At 33.1% G+C, this 23709-nt stretch overlaps 1 protein-coding gene across 5 annotated transcripts; it reads right to left on the reverse strand.

The window, feature by feature from the left end:
• Positions 1–224: 224 nt before the first annotated feature.
• LOC130827460 (serine/arginine-rich-splicing factor SR34-like) lies at positions 225–20011 on the reverse strand. Of its 5 annotated transcripts, XM_057693188.1 has the most exons (17): positions 19875–20011; positions 19535–19626; positions 18736–18801; positions 18533–18607; positions 18342–18444; positions 18213–18259; positions 17800–17857; positions 6491–6540; positions 6354–6410; positions 6083–6183; positions 5887–5982; positions 4617–4650; positions 4116–4353; positions 3722–3860; positions 3070–3300; positions 2200–2405; positions 225–1642 (listed from the first exon to the last, which is right to left on the reverse strand). In XM_057693188.1, the coding sequence occupies exons 2-13, from the start codon at positions 19619–19621 to the stop codon at positions 4201–4203; spliced, it is 927 nt and encodes a 308-aa protein (XP_057549171.1). In that variant the 5' UTR covers positions 19622–19626; positions 19875–20011; the 3' UTR covers positions 225–1642; positions 2200–2405; positions 3070–3300; positions 3722–3860; positions 4116–4200. The 5 variants fall into 5 exon arrangements, with proteins under 5 accessions (XP_057549171.1, XP_057549166.1, XP_057549167.1 ...); XM_057693183.1 differs by lacking the exons at positions 225–1642; positions 2200–2405; positions 3070–3300; positions 3722–3860 and adding an exon at positions 5142–5345 and having other exon boundaries at positions 4217–4353; positions 4617–5050; positions 19875–20010; XM_057693184.1 differs by lacking the exons at positions 225–1642; positions 2200–2405; positions 3070–3300; positions 3722–3860 and adding an exon at positions 5142–5345 and having other exon boundaries at positions 4217–4353; positions 4617–5050; positions 19766–19918.
• Positions 20012–23709: the final 3698 nt, after the last annotated feature.

Consider the following 23709-nt stretch of genomic DNA (forward strand, 5'->3'; position numbering starts at 1 on the left):
ATATATATATATACATAGATATATATATATATACATATATATATATATATATATACATATATATATATATATATATATATATATATATATATATATATATATATAGTCAAGCACAGGTTCAAATTGTGGCTCAAAAGTCTTCAGATAACTAGTAGTGCGAAAACGACGATCCACAAAAGGTTCTTTAGATAAGCTTTATACTGAACATACAACTAACACGCGTGAACATGGATAGTGAAATACCCGAACCTTTTTACTTGTACAAGTGCGGTTTGAAAAGTTAACAGTGTAACGCTTCCTGCCTTTGCGTTCTATTCGTTCATCTTTTACTGGTTGTGTCTTCATATTTCCCATTGGTTATGTCATATGGCTCTACATTGTGATATCTTGCCTTACACCTGTTTGCCTCTATTTTTCTCTCAATGTAGGGAGTGTACGTATAATTAGAAGCAAGTCGTTGTCTAACAATCTCCCTTTTCTTTACAAACCACTTGTTCACACGATAAAAAGTAAGTTCAACAATAGCTGCAACAGGTAAGAATCTAGCACCTTTCATGACACCATTGAAAACCTCTGCCATGTTGGTGTAGCATAGCCATTTGGAAAACCCCCATCATGTAGATGAATTTAACTGGCGCACACCAAATTATTGTTGTCACTAACACAAGTAGATGTATGTGGACCTTTATAAGTCACTATGGTCCACAAAGATACAACACTATTCTTTTATTGAGCACGAAGTTTCCAACCATAAGAATTAGGACAAACTAAATCAAACACATTTTTGTTAGATGTTCAAAAAGTATATGATTGATTGAAAATTTAAAATGAACCAAATAAGATAATTTTAAACTTATTTCCAAAAGTAAGCGTGAAAATTCTAAACCAAAGGTTTGGAGCTGTTCGCAGTTACTACCTGCGAACAGGTCAAAAAAGACAAAATAGTTGTTCGCAGTTACTAACTGTGAACAGCTGTTTGACTTGTTTTGACACTAACTGCGAACAGTTACTTTACTTTATATTTTTTTCCTAATTATTGAGTTGTTATTTGTTATATTTGCATTAGAGACATTAGAATAAGTTATTACAAGTCAATGTATGTTTCAGGCGGGATAATTTGTCGCCAAAACTCCAAACATTCGTAAGTTAAAGCTTGGAGGTTATGATAAAGTAAATAAACATATATATACAACTAAATATATACAAATGTTTAAAATATACAACCAAATAAACACACACACACACACATATATATATATATAGTCAATCCAAATACACAAACGAAATGCTAACGCTCATGACCCTTATCTACCATATCCAACTGAGTTGGTCTCCTATGCCTCCTACTGTAGTATGAGGCGTTCGGGTGTCGCTCTGGCAGAGGAGAGGACTGGTACTATGATGGTTGCGATGGCCCAACTTGCGAGGTTCCCGCAACGTCAACGAGGTATATAAGGTCCATCTCCTCCAAATGATAGTCATAAGCAGGAGATGAGACGTGCGTATCGGCGGTAACCGGTGAAGACTCCGCAGCGACTTCCGGTATGAAGTGCTGGAACTATGTGCCGACGAGCATGCCTTGCGCAATCTCCCTCACCGGCTCCTCGTGGCTGTACCCCATCACTGCTGCAGCACCTTGTGCCTGCAATTAATATTTAGTTGATTTAATATTATATTATGTAATCGACAACTTCATCATTTAAATGAAAATAAAGACTTACAAATTGGATCATCGTAGGCGCAGCAGGAGCATAGTGTGATGTTGCGATGATGCCACGTGGTGTCATCCATCGGCGAGTGATGGAGAGGAACCACGGCATGCAGTCCGGTGTAGTAGGTGCGCCACGAACATCGATCGGCGCACCTTGGGCCAGCAGCTAGGGATGCAGGCGGGGCAGGTCTAATAGGAGACCCGCCCCATCCCCACCCTATCGGGGAGGGGATGGGTCCCGGTTTGATAGGTCATGGGGCGGGTCGGGTATAAAATTCATACCCACCGCGGGGATGGGGATGGGGATGGGTTTTAGGTGATACCCGCCCCATCCCCGCCCCGCCCCGCCTCAAGATACCCGCCTCAAAATATGTACAAATTTTGGGAAACCGGGTACCCGGTATCCGGTTTATATTTTTTTAAAAAAAAAAAAAATTATTTTCAAAACTCTAAATTTGGCCGCCAAAACCTAAAATGCCTAAATCTACCTTGGGCCTTCTGATTTATGATTCTGAAATCCCGTCTTCAATCTTCAATCTTCATCTTCATTCTTCCTGGCTGGCAGCTGCTGCTTGCATCTTCAAATTCGTCCAGACGGCAGACTCCCATCTTCTTCAATCTTCACGCCGTCATCTTGCTTCTTCTTCACCATTCACATTGAGACGTCGACAAGAATCGAGTTCATCACCATTAACTGGGTAAGTTTGTTTCAGTTCATCACCATTCTTTTAGTTCATCACCATTCTCCTTCTTTGTTCTTTATGGGTACTCTCAAGTCTCAAGATTAAGTGAATTCAGTGTTCTGTTTTAGACCTTTTAGTTCTTCAAGATTTTAATCATTTTGTTATTTGTTATTCATGGTGTGTGTTTGTGATTATTGATAATGCTTTGTATCTCTCGGTTATACTCCCTTCTTTAACTAAAACCTGTGCCTAACGTGTCTGTATCAGACACCTAGTGCCGAAATGACCAGTTAAGACCATATAATTAATTTGTTGCACAGAATTCCATGAATCAGTGGTTAAAGATACTCTAGAGTTACAACTCTTTAAAAATGATTTTAACTTTCTTTTCTCAGTTAAGTATGTTTCATAACAATCTTTTGCTACAGTAATCCTAGATGGTACATAAAACCTAGGCTCCATTCGACTACAAAAAAACTTAAATCCTTGGCCTTCAACAAACTTAAAAGGCAACTCATCAACAATTATCATATATGACAAACCTTTTCTAAACTTTCCTGCATCAAACTTATGAACAACTAAGCCACTAGAAGCACCCCCAATTTCTTTAGCAACTTGAAATGAAAGCAAACTTTGTTTAGACTTAGTCTTTAGGAACATTGTAAGGATACTTACGACACTTTGAAATGTGTGCCCACAAAGTGCTTGTTCCATTCCTCTTACTATTGTATTTGTATTGAATTGCACAGTATTTGCATTTGGCTTGCATTCCAGATTCTGTTTCAATCTTTAAGAAGTGATCCCATACGCCGGAACGATCTTCATCCGCTTTCGAACAGTGCCAATGGTTGCTTTAGAGGCCGTTTAGGTCTCTGTTCCAGCACTATCAATTTCTGGGTTTGACATCTTGAAAAAGAACAATAGAACATATATTAAATCGAACCCTAAACACTTAAAAACATAGATTAATCACAAAATTAAATCGAACGAGCAAAAATGAAAGAACACGAAAAACAAAGATTAAACACAAAAAACAAAGATTAAACACAAAAAACCCTAAATCGAACCCTAAACACGAACACATTAAACCCAGAAAATTAAACACAAAATCAAATCGAACAAAAAAAAAATGGAAGAAGACTAAACCCAGAAAAACAGTAAACAAGCAAAAATGGAAGAACACGAACCCTAAATCGAACAAAGATTAAACACAAAAAACAAAGATTAAACACAAAAAAGCCTAAATCGAACCCTAAACGAACACATTAAAACCAGAAAATTAAACACAAAATTAAATCGAACAAAAAAAAAATGGAAGAAGACTTACTTGGACGGTTGGACCGGCTGGAGAGGAGTAGCGTGAGGCGTCGACGTTGGCTGCCGGCGGGCTTAGGCTTAGGTTTTCAAGAATTTAGAACTTAGAGAGAGAATGAAAAAAAGGGGACGGCGGGAGGGAGACTGGGACTCTGGGAGAGAATGGAAAAAAGGTGAGTGTTGGTAAGGGTTTTTGTTTTAGGTTTTAAAATTACGGTCTTACCCTTAATATTTCGGTGTTCGGTCTAGTAATGCGGTTTTCGGTTTTTAAAAATTCCAAACCTAATCCAAACCAAATTTAAAAAAATCACCAAACCATATTTGTTATTCGGTTTGGTATGGTTTGGTTTGCGGTTTTAATCCGAATAAATTTCACCCCTAATGCCAACGATCCAATCAAGTTTTACCTGTAATCACAAATTTCCCAAGATATTGTAGTGATTAGAACATGAATCTGCAGAAGTGCCACAGAAGCAAGAATACGAAGCATTGTCAAGTGGACTCGTGCCTTGATGGACTCCTGCTCCTGCTCCGGCTCCTGCTCTTACTCCCGCTTCTGATCGGGCTCTTGCTCGGGCTTCTGCTACGATCCCTACGGGGACTGGGGCTACTTTCCTTGGGACTTCTGCTCGGTACTTTCTTACGCTGCACATAGAATAACAGAAAATAAGCCTAACTATTGTAGTGATCTTCCCCATGATAACTTGGCAAACAGATTCTTTATTCAGCCACAACTAGGGGTTTGGGAATGACAAGAAATAAGATGCTGTCAGGAAAAAAAAAATCTTTACAAGAACCACTCAAACCAAGGATTGAATTTGACTATTTGAGCTCTACATAACAGTTGCGAAAGTACATCAACAAATCTTTCAAAAAAAACTAAAGTACATTAACAAAAGTAAACTTACAGATGGCACTGGCGAACTGGATCTTGATCGTGATCTGCAAATTCCAGAAACAACTCAATTTGTTATCCACATGTCCTCAACAACCTTTCAGACCTTGACCCAAAAGCCTTGATTCCTCTTGCAGGACAGTGTTACCACATTCATACGCAAAGAGGAGCAAAAGGAAAACAAATATCTTTAGCAGGAGGAATAAAAATATAAAACTTAAAACATCTTTAAAACCCGGCAAACAAGCTTTTACGTGGAAATGTAAACCATTTAGAATATCACCATACTATAATTTAATGTATCAATATACACATGGAGCAGGGGCATCCCTTCCAGATTGTATGACCATATCCACAGAATCCAAAAAGCTCCAAAATGCAATAAGCAATTAGTTTCCAGTATTCCAGAGCTTTAACATAGCAGTCCATAAGCTTCTGTGTCCAAATCTAGCACCCATGGACATGTCAAGCTAAGTGTATTAGAACAAATAGATCATGAAGGTACCCAATGCTGCCATTCAAAGAAACAGCCGCATACCTCCACAACTAAAATAAAAGTTGAGGTAATTGAAATACACCCCATCATTTTAATTTGCAATTTCCATAAAGCAGCACATATCCAGATCCTAATTTGCAATTCCGATAAAGCTGCACATATCCAGATCCTAATTTGCAAATCCCATAAAGCTGTACGTATCCAGATCCTAATTTGCGATTCCCACATTGCTGCACATATTCAAATCTAACAAACAAACATGCAACCTTTACACATGAAAATTGAATCGAAAAAGAAAGAAAACTAAACCAATCCTCATGATACCACTACCAAGGAATAGAACGTGCGAACACCAAATCAAAAAAGAAAATTTCTCATAAAGACTTTAAACAGTAGATCCTCTCTTATTCCAAGGTAAATACAAACACACATAAGGAGAAAACCAAGGTCGTCAATCATAAAACTCATAACTAAACCACCCTTAAAATACAGAACCAGTTATTACAATATCTTCCTTTTTTGGTTTCGGGCCTTCAGAGGAGGTCAAATGAAATCTATCGCCTTCACTTAAAAAAATGGAAGTGGGACAGAGCTATAAATCATCAATATAGGATAAGGGCAAACAGATTGAAATTCTATGGTGAAACTGGGCCAAAAGATTTGGGCATTTCAACGCAAAAAATAGCATTACTTTAACTTGACAAATAAATTATCATCAAAATGAACCTAGCATTCGTTGAAAAGCTTTGGTAGGACAGAACACAGAAAAAAGAAGCGAATGTCATACCTTGACAACAAACGAGACCTTGATCTAGATCGAGATGATAAAGATCGGGAACGGGGTTTAGCAGGTGATAGGCGTGAGGCCTTCTTTGGAGACTTGCTGCATAACACACAAAGCAAGGAAATAAGAACTAGGCATTACATGCCAATTGAAATCTGAGTAAGTGAAATTATTGCTACAAGTTGCAAAAGAATTCTACCTTCGACTTCTACTACTACTATAACTTCGACCACGGCTTCGGCTGCAGCTTCTGCTCCTACTCCTTGACGGCGGACTACGACTACCTTTATATTCCTTCACCTGAAAGAGTAGGTAAAGGGGGAAAGAGTTCATAATACATAAATGCAAGGTATATACAGAACATGTTCTAGAATATATAAGTTGACTTCAGTGTACTTGTGCCAAATGCAGATATATCTTATGAGTTAAGACAAAGCATATGCCTACGTGAAAGAAACACAGGACCATACACGAACAAATGCCCGAGAAAATGCATTGCGAAATTCCGAGTCATCAAGCTTCCTGATCTGCAGTAACAAAGTAGCAACAAATTGTAACTTACATAGGAAATTAGAAAAAGAAAATAATAGATTGAAGATGAACTCACAGCTTTCTTCATGTCATCATAGTTTGTATAATCAACAACCCCTGTGGTCCCTGCACACAAAAAATCAACGATATCGACCATTATCATCCCAAAATGTTAACATATAAAAGGCATCTAGCATTACAACTATGACCAGGACTGTACAAAGCAGCAATAAAATGGAAATCCGATATACAATGGGATATAAAATGTTCCTTTGAATGCGCAAAAAGAGTGATCATTTGCTTGTAATCAATCTACTTTTCAGACATCACACATGACTCAATTAATTAATAGACAAAATATGATCCTAGAGTAATCTTTCATCATTTATTTCTCAACAGAGAAATAATAGCTTCGCAAAAGAAGGGTTGATACTATCAGCAATAACAGTTCAAAACTTCCACTGGAGGCTCCTTCCAGGAACCTCATTTGTCCCTAACAGATTGCCTTATAGCAAAACAGTTACTTTTAAAGGATAAAGGTTGATGGGGTAACCCAATTATGAAAAGAGAGATAGAGAGCAAACCAAAAGGTCAGTCTTAAAAAAATGGTAAAGAAGGAAACTCCAGAAGACAGCTGTAAATAGCATATGGGATAATCTCATAGGAACTGAGGGATGACGCAAGGCAGTTTTATAGTCACATAATCTCACTATCAATGAATTAGAGTAGGTGTATTATACGCATTTAATTCATGTAGTAGCACCGCGAGTTGAACTTTTCACATATCTGGAGGGCCCCAAATTTTCCTCCCCTTCACTTCAAGAAATAATCAAATGAAATCCAACGTAAAACTCTCTACTCGCTCACTGAGCACCAAAGCTATCAATTGAGCATTCAAGGCTGAATAGAGTATCAATAAGTCAATAATTAGATTTTATTGACCGGGAAACTGCAAGAAAGGCTAATAATAACATGCGGTGACGTGGTGTTGATCTCCATGAGAATTCCCACGCCATCTCCCAATGAATCCACAATGGCACTACCCTGTTTTTTCCTAACCAAGGGATCATCAATTGTGAGCCAGTGAAAAACCAAAGAGAGACAGCAACCAAGCTTCCACCAAGAAGCAATCAAAAAATGTACCATTTGAAGGGGTTACACAAGAATTACTTCCGGTCATTCTTCCACCAAAGTCTATTCAATTAAGATCAATTCAGAGATTACCCTTACCTAACAATCAGTACATAGGGGTAAGAGTGCTATCTATTTTCCTGAGGACTCTATTGCTTCTATTTTGGATGTTATTGGTGTTCCTAAAGGGGACTTTCCTTTTAGAAATTTTGGGTTTTCCTTTATCTTCTAAGAGGCTTAGTATTCATGACTATATGCCCATTGTTGAGAACTGCCAGAATTAAGCATTGGACTTCTAGAATCCTCTCTATGGCTGGTAGGGTCCAACACTCCAAATGGTGAATAGTGTTATTCATGGCATACATGCTTATTGGGCTCAGATCAATTTGTTACCAAGGAAGATTATCTCTATGGCTAAGCAGATTTGCAACAAATTTATTTGGCATCTTGATGATCAGAAGGGCAAAACCTCGTGTTGCTTGGAATCAAGTTTGCATGCCTTCAACATTTGCAATATCAAGGTTTGGAATGATGTTATCCTCCTTAAGAGCTTATGAGCGTTGGCTTCTAAGAAAGATAGGTTTGGGATTAAATGGGTGAATGATTATTAATAGAAGGGTGATATTATGCAATTTAGGGTGCACAACCTCTTGGATGTTGACTTGGATTATTGATAGTAGGAAATAGAATGCACATTGGGGGGAGTTGAGTAGGTGAGCCTTATGGTGTAACAACAAAGCATCTCCCAGAAGTGTTATTTGTCTTTAGCAAATTCTCCTTACCACGCTTCCCACTAAGGATAGGCTTGTTAAATGAGGTTTGCATTGTGATCCTACTTGTGTTCTTTGTCACCTGGCTGCTGAAGATAGAGATCATCTCTTTAACTCTTGTCCTTACATTCATGATATGTTTCTTCACATTAATTATTCTGTCTCATATTTCTGTTGGCCCCCTTCTTTTGGTTGTGCCGTTCCGAGTATGAGTAAGATGTGTAAGCAGAAGCAGTCCAAAGCCTCTTTATATACCATGCTTTGGACTGAAATGCTTTATCAGACGTGGTTGCAAAGGCATCTTCGTGTTTTTGGTAATCATGGACTTCCTGCTTAACATGTAGCTCATAGTTATTTTCCTTGTAGTTGCTAGACTAGAGGACTCTTGTAAGCATTGGCTTATGGTTAAGGCTTTTTCTTGTTTTTTGGGTTGTTTGGTTGTTGTTGGCTTTGGCTTAGTGTAACTTCCCTTTCATGTTGGGAAAGTGTTCCCTTTATAGCAGTAAAAGGTTTTTTTTGGAGTTAATATATTTCTCATTAATTGCCAAAAAAATCAGTAGATCCCATTGTGAAAAAACAAAAATTGGCCATAAAATAAACTGCAAACTTTTTTCCTTATTAACAGAGGGAGAATAATTTAGATTCTTTCTGCGTAGAAAGAAAAAAAAAACAGAGGGACCAAGAAAAGCAGGCACCAACCCTGCCCTTCTAGTGACAATGAAGCACAGCACTTCATATAGCAATCTATCTTATGCAGTCCATCCTGAAACCCCTTACATGCACACTCAAGCTATGCAAGGTTGACAAGTCCATTTTCCAACTATAAAAACACTAGGGACAGATGCATATTGATCATACAAAACATAGAAAGCCTCCCAATTGGGCCCAATATCTACCAATGAGATGAAATAAAATTCAGTGTCCCTGAAAAGTTTGTAAGCATTATGTATCAATTGAGTTAGGTACTTTAAATCAACTTTACACAGATCAAGATGTAATGAATCTGAATCTGATTGAGGGTAGCTAAAATAGAGAGTAGTGACCATAATATTATATGACCAAAGTGTATCACCAAGGTTGAAGGCCAAATTCTATATAACTTCCTTTGTTAAATTAAACCAGTGCGCTTTCAAGGAGTGAACATTGTAGGAATAAGGGGTGAGTGAGATGTATATCATAAGATAGATGAGCGGACATACCGTCAAATGACAAAATTCAAAATCGAGACATAAGAAAGTATCAGTCACATAATGTAACATTTGAAAAAAGCAATATTTTGAAGCAGGAATATTCCCTCACACTCTTTAATTGATGTTTCTTGTTTGAATTAACCCACAACGGACTATTCCTGTAAAATTTACTTCTTATTTTTTTAAAAATAACTCACTCATTTTATAATTCTAAACTACATACTCCCTCCAATTCTTTTTACTTGTCTCATTTCCTTTATTGGGTAAGTTCACCTAACTTGTCTCGTTTCTATTTTAAGACCTATATTTATAGGTGGTCCCCTCATTTTCTTAATATTAAAAATACCCAATATTGCATATGAATCTACTATTTTAGGTGGTCCCCTCTAATTCTTAATATTAAAAACACCCAATATTGCACATGAGTCTACTATTTTAGGTGGTCCCCTCCTTTTCTTAATATTTGTGCCCAAACAAAATGGGACAACTAAATTGAATTGGAGGGAGTATTTAAATTATATTTTAATCTAATTCACACATTTAATTTTATCTTTACACATTGATAAAACTACCGTTTCCACAGTCTTCATACACATGTCATGCACCACTATACACCAATATTATCTCCAATATTAACAAAACTTTAAAGTATACCAACTAATAATATAACTTATAAAATATAGCCTAATAGCCTCGAATTATCATAATTTTACCAACTAATAGCCTCGAATAAAGCCTAATATATCAAATAACGCACTCATGTCAAAACTATAAGTCCCTATCTATTCATGAAACTTCTCTCCTCAACATAATAGTATAACTTCGTATCATATAATAGAAAATACCAAAATACTGCAAATTCAATAAACTCAACCAAAATATGTTCAGTACGATATCCAAAATAATTCTTTCTACCGAACTAATTCAATATAGCCATTCATATCTCAGCCTTACCTATGTTCAACTTGTTAATCGGTATCCAATCAATTCATAATTTCCTCAAGTCATACTTAATTCAAAACTCCTGATAAAACCTCAAACATAAATTTCACTTCTGACATACTTAATCTTATATAGTAATCATCCTCATGATTTAAATAATCATTATGATATATTGCTCATGTCAAAAACCACAACTAATTTTTAATTATTCCTCAAGGTTTCGAGATATTGCCCTTAGCACTAATATCTTTACACATTCATAGAACTTCTGTTTCCACAAAATCATCACATATGTAATGCACCACTCTTCACTAATATTACCTCCAAGATTAACAAAACTTCAAAATATACCCACTAATATCAGTTATAAGGTACTCACAATATTAGTAATAGAATGTAGCCTACTAGCCTCGAATTATCATAAACCCATATCACAACTATGAAATACAATCCTTGAAATATAAAAACCAAACCATTTTAAGAACCCGAGTCTACCACTCTATATCCTCTAAAACTTTTGATGATATAACTATTCAATTTTCGTTGTTGATGTAATCAAATTTATACCAAGTAAGATCTCAACTTCACCAGTGGCATTCTATCATTAAATTATATTTATACTTATCAACATCTAAATGATGTTTATTACACTCTCATTTATAAGTGCAAGATCTACAAATAACGCACTCGTGTCAAAACTAGAAGTCCCTATCTATTCATGAAACTTCTCTCCTCAACATAATAGTCTAAACCGTATCATATAAGAAAATCCCACAATACCACAAATTCAATGAACTCAATCAAAACATGATTACCTCTAGCAATACAAGCTATAAACCTTAATAATCATCTTTCATCCTTACTTAGGCTTTACTAACACACAAATAACTCGCATTACTTCATCTTCCCATGTTGCTCTACTATACTAACATACAAATAAGTCCACTTCTCCTCTAATAATTGAACTATCGATACTTAAAAACCATTTATCCTTGCTTTCATTTACCAATCAATAATCCTTCGATAAATATTATGCTCCATACCTCAAATATACTTACATAGAAACTCAACATCAATACGATATCCAAAATAATTCTTTCTAACCGACCAATTATATATAGCAATTCATATCTCATCCTTACCAATGTTCAATTTGCTAATAGGAATCCAATCAACTCATAATTTCCTCAAGTCAAACAGAATTCAAAACTCCTAATATAACCTCAAAAATAAATTTTACACTTCTAAAGTAATTCATCATATCAATCATTCCCATTCATTGAACAATCATGATATTTTGCTCAAGTCAATAACCAAACTAATTTTTAATTTTGCATTATTCCTCAAGGTTTCAAAACATTATCCCTTAGCATTATTATCTTTACATATTCATAAAACTTATGTTCCCACAAAGTCTTCGTACCTATGTCATGCACCACTCTTCACTAATTTTATCTCCAAGATTAATAAAACCTCAAAATATACCCACTAATATCAATTATAAGGTACTCATAATATATGTAATAGAATGTAGCCTAATAGCCTCGAATTATCATAAACAAAAATTACAATTATGAGATACTATCCTTGAAAAAAAAATTTAAAAAAATTTAAAAAAAAAACCATTTTTAATAATGATATAATCAAAATTATACAAAGATCTAAACTTCACCAGTAACACTCTATCATCAAACTATGTTTATACTTATCGACATCCAAATAAAGCTATTATTCTCCAAGATTAACAAAACTTCAAAATATACCCACTAATATCAGTTATAAGGTACTCACAATATTAGTAATAGAATGTAGCCTACTAGCCTCGAATTATCATAAACCCATATCACAACTATGAAATACAATCCTTGAAATATAAAAACCAAACCATTTTAAGAACCCGAGTCTACCACTCTATATCCTCTAAAACTTTTGATGATATAACTCTTCAATTTTCGTTGTTGATGTAATCAAATTTATACCAAGTAAGATCTCAACTTCACCAGTGGAATTCTATCATTAAATTATGTTTATACTTATCAACATCTAAATGATGTTTATTACACTCTCATTTATAAGTGCAAGATCTCCAAATAACGCACTCGTGTCAAAACTATAAGTCCCTATCTATTCATGAAACTTCTCTCCTCAACATAATAGTCTAAACCGTATCATATAAGAAAATCCCACAATACCACAAATTCAATGAACTCAATCAAAACATGATTACCTCTAGCAATACAAGCTATAAACCTTAATAATCATCTTTCGTCCTTACTTAGGCTTTACTAACACACAAATAACTCGCATTACTTCATCTTCCCATGTTGCTCTACTATACTAACACACAAATAAGTCCACTTCTCCTCTAATAATTGAACTATCGATACTTAAAAACCATTTATCCTTTCCTTGCTTTCATTTACCAATCAATAATCCTTCGATAAATATTATGCTCCATACCTCAAATATACTTACATAGAAACTCAACATCAATACGATATCCAAAATAATTCTTTCTAACCGACCAATTATATATAGCAATTCATATCTCATCCTTACCAATGTTCAATTTGCTAATTGGAATCCAATCAACTCATAATTTCCTCAAGTCAAACAGAATTCAAAACTCCTAATATAACCTCAAAAATAAATTTTACACTTCTAAAGTAATTCATCATATCAATCATTCCCATTCATTGAACAATCATGATATTTTGCTCAACTCAATAACCAAACTAATTTTTAATTTTGCATTATTCCTCAAGGTTTCAAACTATTATCCCTTAGCATTATTATCTTTACATATTCATAAAACTTATGTTCCCACAAAGTCTTCGTACCTATGTCATGCACCACTCTTCACTAATTTTATCTCCAAGATTAATAAAACCTCAAAATATACCCACTAATATCAATTATAAGGTACTCATAATATATGTAATAGAATGTAGCCTAATAGCCTCGAATTATCATAAACAAAAATTACAACTATGAGATACTATCCTTGAAAAAAAAATTAAAAAAAATTTTAAAAAAAAAAAACCATTCTTAATAATGATATAATCAAAATTATACAAAGATCTAAACTTCACCAGTAACACTCTATCATCAAAATATGTTTATACTTATCGACATCCAAATAAAGCTATTATTCTCCAAGATTAACAAAACTTCAAAATATACCCACTAATATCAGTTATAAGGTACTCACAATATTAGTAATAGAATGTAGCCTAATAGCCTCGAATTATCATAAACCCATATCACAACTATGAAATACAATCCTTGAAATATAAAAACCAAACCATTTTAAGAACCCGAGTCTACCACTCTATATCCTCTAAAACTTTTGATGATATAACTCTTCAATTTTCGTTGTTGATGTAATCAAATTTATACCAAGTAAGATCTAAACTTCACCAGTGGAATTCTATCATTAAATTATGTTTATACTTATCAACATCTAAATGATCTTTATTACACTCTCATTTATAAGTGCAAGATCTCCAAGTAACGCACTCGTGTCAAAACTATAAGTCCCTATCTATTCATGAAACTTCTCTCCTCAACATAATAGTCTAAACCGTTTCATATAAGAAAATACCACAATACCACAAATTCAATGAACTCAATCAAAACATGATTACCTCTAGCAATACAAGCAATAAACCTTAATAATCATCTTTCGTCCTTACTTAGGCTTTACTAACACACAAACAACTCGCATTACTTCATCTTCCCATGTTGCTCTACTATACTAACACACAAATAAGTCCACTTCTCCTCTAATAATTGAACTATCGATACTTAAAAACCATTTATCCTTTCCTTGCTTTCATTTACCAATCAATAATCCTTCGATAAATATTATGCTCCATACCTCAAATATACTTACATAGAAACTCAACATCAATACGATATCCAAAATAATTCTTTCTAACCGACCAATTATATATAGCAATTCATATCTCATCCTTACCAATGTTCAATTTGCTAATTGGAATCCAATCAACTCATAATTTCCTCAAGTCAAACAGAATTCAAAACTCCTAATATAACCTCAAAAATAAATTTTACACTTCTAAAGTAATTCATCATATCAATCATTCCCATTCATTGAACAATCATGATATTTTGCTCAAGTCAATAACCAAACTAATTTTTAATTTTGCATTATTCCTCAAGGTTTCAAAACATTATCCCTTAGCATTATTATCTTTACATATTCATAAAACTTATGTTCCCACAAAGTCTTCGTACCTATGTCATGCACCACTCTTCACTAATATTACCTCCAAGATTAATAAAACATCAAAATATACCCACTAATATCAATTATAAGGTACTCATAATATATGTAATAGAATGTAGCCTAATAGCCTCGAATTATCATAAACAAAAATTACAACTATGAGATACTATCCTTGAAAAAAAAAATTAAAAAAAATTTAAAAAAAATTTAAAAAAAAAAAAACCATTTTTAATAATGATATAATCAAAATTATACAAAGATCTAAACTTCACCAGTAACACTCTATCATCAAACTATGTTTATACTTATCGACATCCAAATAAAGCTATTATTCTCCAAGATTAACAAAACTTCAAAACATACCCACTAATATCAGTTATAAGGTACTCACAATATTAGTAATAGAATGTAGCCTACTAGCCTCGAATTATCATAAACCCATATCACAACTATGAAATACAATCCTTGAAATATAAAAACCAAACCATTTTAAGAACCTGAGTCTACCACTCTATATCCTTTAAAACTTTTGATGATATAACTCTTCAATTTTCGTTGTTGATGTAATCAAATTTATACCAAGTAAGATCTCAACTTCACCAGTGGAATTCTATCATTAAATTATATTTATACTTATCAACATCTAAATGATGTTTATTACACTCTCATTTATAAGTGCAAGATCTCCAAATAACGCACTCGTGTCAAAACTATAAGTCCCTATCTATTCATGAAACTTCTCTCCTCAACATAATAGTCTAAACCGTATCATATAAGAAAATCCCACAATACCACAAATTCAATGAACTCAATCAAAACATGATTACCTCTAGCAATACAAGCTATAAACCTTAATAATCATCTTTCGTCCTTACTTAGGCTTTACTAACACACAAATAACTCGCATTACTTCATCTTCCCATGTTGCTCTACTATACTAACACACAAATAAGTCCACTTCTCCTCTAATAATTGAACTATCGATACTTAAAAACCATTTATCCTTTCCTTGCTTTCATTTACCAATCAATAATCCTTCGATAAATATTATGCTCCATACCTCAAATATACTTACATAGAAACTCAACATCAATACGATATCCAAAATAATTCTTTCTAACCGACCAATTATATAAAGCAATTCATATCTCATCCTTACCAATGATCAATTTGCTAATTGGAATCCAATCAACTCATAATTTCCTCAAGTCAAACAGAATTCAAAACTCCTAATATAACCTCAAAAATAAATTTTACACTTCTAAAGTAATTCATCATATCAATCATTCCCATTCATTGAACAATCATGATATTTTGCTCAAGTCCATAACCAAACTAATTTTTAATTTTGCATTATTCCTCAAGGTTTCAAAACATTATCCCTTAGCATTATTATCTTTACATATTCATGAAACTTATGTTCCCACAAAGTCTTCGTACCTATGTCATGCACCACTCTTCACTAATGTTACCTCCAAGATTAATAAAACCTCAAAATATACCCACTAATATCAGTTATAAGGTACTCATAATATATGTAATAGAATGTAGCCTAATAGCCTCGAATTATCATAAACAAAAATTACAACTATGAGATACTATCCTTGAAAAAAAAAATTAAAAAAAGTTAAAAAAAAATTTTTTAAAAAAACCATTTTTAATAATGATATAATCAAAATTATACAAAGATCTAAACTTCACCAGTAACACTCTATCATCAAACTATGTTTATACTTATCGACATCCAAATAAAGCTATTATTCTCTTTTAAATTGCATGACCTCCAAATAACGTACTCATGTCCAAACTATAAATCCCTATCTATTCATAAAACTTCTCTCCATAACATAATAGTCTAACTCCATATCAAATAAGAAAATCCCACAGTACTACAAATTCAATAAACTCAACAAAAACATGATTATCTCTATTGATACAAGCTATAGACCTAATATTCACTTTTCGTTCTTACTTAGGCTTAACTAACATACAAATAAGTCGCATTACTTCATCTTTCCTAGTTGTTCCACCATAGTATTACTCTAAGGTAATCGAAGTCCACTTTCCTGTAACATTAGAATTATCGATACTTTATAACCATTGATTTTTACGTTCATATACCAATCAATAATCCTTTATTCAATAATCTAACATGTAGGATACCTCAAATATAATCTAACTAACCTTACGTAGAAACTCAACATCAATATGATACCCAAAATAATTCTTTCTAATCGAAGTAATTATATAAGAAAATCCCACAGTACTGCAAATTCATTGAACTCAACCAAAATATGATTACCTCCAGCAACACAAGCTATAGACCTTAATAATCATCTTTCGTCCTTACTTAGGCTTTACTAACACACGAATAATTCGCAGTACGTCATCTTCCTTAGTTGTTGTACTATAGTATTACTCTAAGGTATTCAATAATCTTAATATGTTACGTATCTCAAATATAATCTAACTTACCGTACAAAGAAACTCAACATCAATATGATACCCAAAATAATGCTTTCTAACCAAATCAATTGTATATTTATCCTTCCTAATGCGCACAAAGATCTGGGACTAATGTTTCCTTGAAGTGTTATACTTCCAACTGCATATTTTTGGATTGTTTTCTCTCGTTATGTATTATTTTGGATTACTTCTTCACATTTAGTTAAAGTTTGACCTCATGATAGTAGCAATGTTTGACTATAGTAAAAATATAATATATTAGGTTAAGTTAACTACGCTAGACTAATATAGTTACCTGTGGTATAATTTGAATTGTGTTTCAATTGTTGGACTCAAGATTAGTTGCCATTGTTATGTTTGAGATTTGTGATTCACTTTTACTTGATATTGTTTTGGGATTGGATTCAGTTTGGGTAATCATACTTGTAACGACTTTTCTTACTTAGTCAATAAGTGAGTCGAATTGTTACACATATATTGAGAATAAGATGAGAGAATAATGAAATGAAGTTTACTAGAATGAACCACAACCCAAAAGGGAAGGACAACGACATCCAAATAGAGAAACCATAATATTGGCTCATGCAAGCACAATAACTACCAATAAATCATACTCGAGCTAAAAGTATCTTACCACCACCATCACTGAAGACTTGGGAAAAGCAAACATCTCCTGCCTTGCGCATGTGATCCTGGATATATTAGCAAGTTAGAATCACATCCACCATTACAAGAGGAAAATGAAATTTTGTTCATGCATACATTTGCATATGACAGTGTTAAAACAAGGTTGTATCTAAAAGTATCCTCCAAGATGTAGAAACTTTCAAATATTTTCTGCATCATAAATATGTTCAAAAAAATGTTTCAGAACAAATCAAAGGATATGTCATAGTCTCGAAAGATATTTAGTTGTACGAAAATCGTATTATCCTTGCTACCGCATCACCATGATCGTCACCGTAATTGTGACCAAAACCACAAATGTAAACTATAATATGAGGAGATTGGCATGAGACATAGTCATCAACTACAATATGCATGTACCTTTAAGTCTTGCCAAGAAGCAGAAGAAGGCAATCCAGTTATCAACACTGCATCCAGTATAAATATGAGGAGGATCTAGTAGCTAAATAGTAAATAATCAAAAGGAAACACTTTAAAACAAGCACTTACCACGAAACTCAGTATGTTTGGATATACCACGACGTCCTGCACTATGACTACTATAGCGGTCCGTCAATGAAGAGTTTCCACGCCCACCATGAGCAAGCTCAACCTTCAAAGAAACATCACAATACACTTTTCAAACTATTTGCCTGCATAGCTTTCCACTAAACAGAAGAAGTTGAATATAGTTCAACAACCCTTAGTCGATGCCCATCAAAATCATAGCCATCCCGACCATCAATAGCATCTTGAGCATCACGGACCTCCTCAAACTAAGAACATAATAAAAACACATCAACAGTAGTTAGAACTGCACAACAATTATATGTAGCCAAAATCTATAAAAATGTATGTACTAAATCACTCCTAACCGCTTCTAGAAAATGGGAAAAAAGCTCACCTCAACAAACGCATAACCCGGAGGTCTTGGCGGAATTTTCAATTCAATATGAGCAATGCGTCCATACTACATCAACGATCAATAACCTCATAAGGAGTAAGACCAGATTGTTCGAATATAGTATATTGTTCACAGTAACAACAATGATAATATATCAAAGCCTTGGACCAAGATTCATCACTGAAGAATACCAGAAGACTATAGTGCATAACCAAAAAAATTAGTTCACCGTCATAGTCCATGTAAGTGTAAAATACTTCACTTTGAATACCAGACTTGAGACCACAAAACCCCAAGAGCCATAAAATAAGCATAAAAAATGTGCTTTAATCTTCATTAGTAATTAGATCTAAATTATGCTTAACAAATAATCTTCAAAATATAATACAAATATACTTTATGTGCCGTTTTATTGGTGGTTTTAAATGGTGGTTATATAAATAAGTTTTAATATTAATTTTCATAAAATATATTTGTCACTCCCATGTAATTAAACAGTTTTCTAACTAAATAACATTAATTTTTCAGCATCATTTTGACTAAAGGTGTTCGAAACAGACCCGATGACCCGATATTTACCGACTTAGAACCGAACCCAACTTCAAGTTGAATTTAAAATAATGTAAAAATCAATGTGGACACAAGACTCAATCTTGAACCGAACCAAAACACGTGACCCCAATGAACACCTCTAAACCAACAAGGCAACATCAATCGGCCAATAAGCAAACAATTTAATGAAACAAATCCGAAAAACAGAATAAAATAAAACACTATCAAATGCAAAACCTAAAAATACCTTGTAAAACAAATCTTCAACCTCCCTCTCTCTGATATCCCCTGGGAGATTACCGACATATAGAGTTCTTCTGGAACGGCTAATCATAGTTTCTGAATGATTACAATCATAACATCATCAATGATAACATGTTTAAAATCGATACATTCAAAATCATCAAGAAATCAGAGTAAACCCTAAAAATCCAAAATAAATTATTTTACTTACAAAATTGTAATACGAGAAACTTACATAGAAAAATCCTTTTTAGAGAAAACAAAAACTTGATAAAAGGAAGATAAACCCTAATTTGAGAAAAACATCACACATTGAAGCAGTGAAAGTAGAGAGAAAGATTTACCAGTAGAGGCAGATGGGGACTAAGAAAGGAGGGAAGGACAAGAAGATAATTTCGGTCGGCGGATTTCAAAGAGCGACGAGGAATGACTAGTAATAAGTAGGGAGTAATGACTAATGAGGATTTATAAGCCAATAGTAATAGTAATAGTAATTCCTGGATACCCTTTTACCGGCACCAGACGGTGAGTTCGGTGACATTTACCCGCGTCTTACATCACCGTCAGCAGCAAATATTTCAAAATCGACTTATTGTGGTTATTAGGGTCATGGAATTTATTTTGGGGTCAGATGTTTCACTTCCGTTTAAAATTGTATTTTATATCTATATCGATTTTTACATAACTATAAATTAGGAAATTGTCCGTGCTAAGCACGTGTTATTTAATACTTTTACATAAATAAATAAAAAATATCAAAACAGATGAATAAAATAAAAAAAAATTAATATCGGTACGCAATTTGAAATATAGGTTTGTGTACCATAATATATATTGCGATAGAAAATAAAGTTAAACAATATATAAATTTAGTGAAATGGATACATTTATAAGAACTTTTATCAACTATAAATATTGAACCACTTTTTGTATAAATATTGTATGTTAAAGCATAAATATTATTATAATCATCACATATTAAAATCTTTAGTTTTTGCCTACTTTTGACCCATAAAACAACTACGTATGATCGATCACGCATTAATAAGTATTAGATATCGCCCATCTCTAAGCACGACTTATTTCGCCTCAATTTGAATAAAGAAATCAATTTTACCAGCTAAATAAACCATCAGTATTAAAAAAAAATACATCAATCAAAATCTCCAATAAATCAAATCCAAACAATTCATATCCATAATTTAAATTTAATTATTTAATTAACAGTTAATAAAATTTAAACTTAGTATAAAGCCCACACAAAAATATCAATTAAATATATTTGTTGTTGTTACTTGAAATTTAGTGTCTAAAACGTCCTTCATTCATTGTTAATTAACTTGCATTGAAAAAAATTCACTTTTTAAGAAAATACATTAATTTAAGATTTTTATTAGAAGAAATGATATTTAATATTTGTAAAGAATGTAACATATGTGATACTTTATATATTTTTTTTCATGCATATATTATTATTCAATTTCAGTAAGACAATAATATATTTATTATACACTATATGTATAAATTTTATAAAATGATGGTAAAAGTTTAAAAAATTTGCCACAACAATCAATTTCCCAAAAGATTTAATATAAGAAAATTATAATAAACAAAGTCACTCCTTTTATATCAATATATTTGCATTCAGTGTTGCTCTTAAAAAGACGCATAAGGGGCCTGTGCCCCGGACCTATAAAAAATTAGAAAAACAATGATTTTAGCATTTAATAGTTAGGGGCCTATAATAATATTTTTAGTAATTAGGGGCCTATAACAAATATTTTACCCCAAGCCTCTCAAATCTCAAGGCCAGCCCTAATTACTTTCATAAAACTTGTTCTTAAAACACAAAAGCTTGTATTAAGAGTATATATTGTAAAAAAAATTATTTGAAATATATTGTCTTTTTGTAGCTAAATTCTTTTGCCGCATATATCTAAAGTATCACCTGACTTTTGCTTCAAGTTCTATTTGGGAGATGACTAACCTATATTAATCTAATTGACTTTATTCTCAAGTTTCACTAAATCTTACTATCTTATTATTATCCACTTATTTGAAAATCACAAAATAAAAAAATCATTACAAATGTAACGCAATTATACCAACTTGTAAGAAAATTAAAATATTTGATATGGTGCAATCAAATAAATAATGACAGTGGGAGTATCAGCACGAAAACTTTGAAGTTTCAATAATAATAAGAAATGCATTTTAATGACAGTGTAAGTAACATTTAAAAAACATAACACAATTATATATAGATATATTTTAAAGTTGGGTCAAATTGGATTCCATTATAAGGTCGTCATCGGGTCTGTTTTGAACACCTTTATCGGCATACAGAATAATGATCGATAAATGGTGAAACTATTTAAATTGGAGTTTGAAACACGTTGTTTGAACTATAATACAAACATCGTTCTCACACTACTAAAATTAAGATAACAAAAATATAAATACAAAAAAAAATGAAATATAACTATGAAAGAAAAAGAGTAATGCATTATAATATAAATTTGTTAGTTTACTTTTAGATGGCTATGAATTGAAAAAATTAAAATGTGTGTGAAATAAGGTTTATAAGTTACGTTTTAAAGGCCTTTTAATTTCAAACTTACATACAAAGTGATTTTTGACATTATGATATTTTCATTTCTTTCTTGTGCAGTGCGCACATCATGAATCTGGTATAGATTATGGCTACAACATGATAAGATTTATGTACGATATAATCCCTTCTATCACGGAATCAGTTATGATAATTCTTGGTTTGTGTTGAGAAGTCATTTTGGACTTGATTGCATGTATTGCGTTGAAAAGCGTGCATTCTAACTTTGATGGTCACAATAGAAGAACACAACCCTTAAAAAAACTCAATACGCTATTAGAAAAACAGTTGATTTGAAAAAACCCTTGCTTCTCGCCTGTGTTTGTTACTCCTCTTTAACATCTCGACCGCCTAACCACTTCAGTTGGCTAAGCCCAATCGATCATGTCCAAAGTGAGGACAACATGCCATTTCTTATTTTCTTCCTACAGTTTGACTTTTTCCTCTTATTTTTAGGGCCGACTACATGGGGGAGCAGGACGAGCTACTGCTTAGTGCCCCGATTAATAGGGGCCTCATATTTTTGTTATATGCTTAAAACTAAAATGAGAGCTTTTGTGTATTATGTAGCAAAATTAAATTGATAGGGTCAGTAATTAGATAAATTGGTTAATAAAATTGTATTATCAGCTTGTATTGAATGATTAAGATATACTAGTATATTTTGCTCAGGGCCTTTGAAATGTACTAATAATAAATTTGTATTATCAGCTTGTATTGAATGATAAAATTGTATTGCAAATACCAAAATGTGTTTAGGGGTCATAACCTAAATTTTGCTCAGGACCTTTAAAATGTTGAAGACAGCGCAACTTATTACACCTATTGGTTTGACCAAGCATGTCTAGAAAATTTGAAGCAATAAGCAAAATAATATTAAAAAATTTTAAAATAAGCAATGGGGAAAATTATTTTTCTGAATAAGCAATTTTAGCCCAATGCTGAGGTTGGTATTTGTTCGCATTTACTAACAGGGGGCATTAATAAGTTGAGTCAATGAAATTCAGCTCAGCAATCAACCGCTCTTACTAACAGCAGCCGATTGCTGAGCTGACTTTAGCTAATTAATGGGCCGCTGTTAGTAAGAGCGGGCCATTGATAAGCTGAGTCAAAGAAAAGAGCGACCCATTAATAACCTGAGTTAAAGAAAGTCAGCTCAGCAATAGGCTGCTCTTACTAACAGCGTCCGATTGCTGAGTTGACTTCCTTTCACTCAACTTAGTAATGGGTCGCTGTTAGTAAGTGCGAACAAATACCAGATCTCACCAATGGGATAAAGCGCTTATTTTGAAAAATAAGTTTCTCCATTGCTTATTTTGAAATTTTTAATATTGTTTTACTTATTTACTTTAAATTTTCGCATGTCTACCTATGACATGCATTAGGCCTTACATATGAATATGAATGTCCAATCTTTCTCGAACTTGGGCCAACAATCACAATTCATAGAAAATTTGAAATGAATAAGTAAAAAAATATAAAAAATTCATATAATAGCCAAAGTTTCAAACTATTTTCCAAGATAAGCAGTTTTTTTTCAAAGCTGTGGCTTGGAGCTGTTCGCTATT

Source organism: Amaranthus tricolor, chromosome 11 (assembly GCF_026212465.1).
Source record: "Amaranthus tricolor cultivar Red isolate AtriRed21 chromosome 11, ASM2621246v1, whole genome shotgun sequence".
Classification (NCBI taxonomy): domain Eukaryota; kingdom Viridiplantae; phylum Streptophyta; class Magnoliopsida; order Caryophyllales; family Amaranthaceae; genus Amaranthus; species Amaranthus tricolor.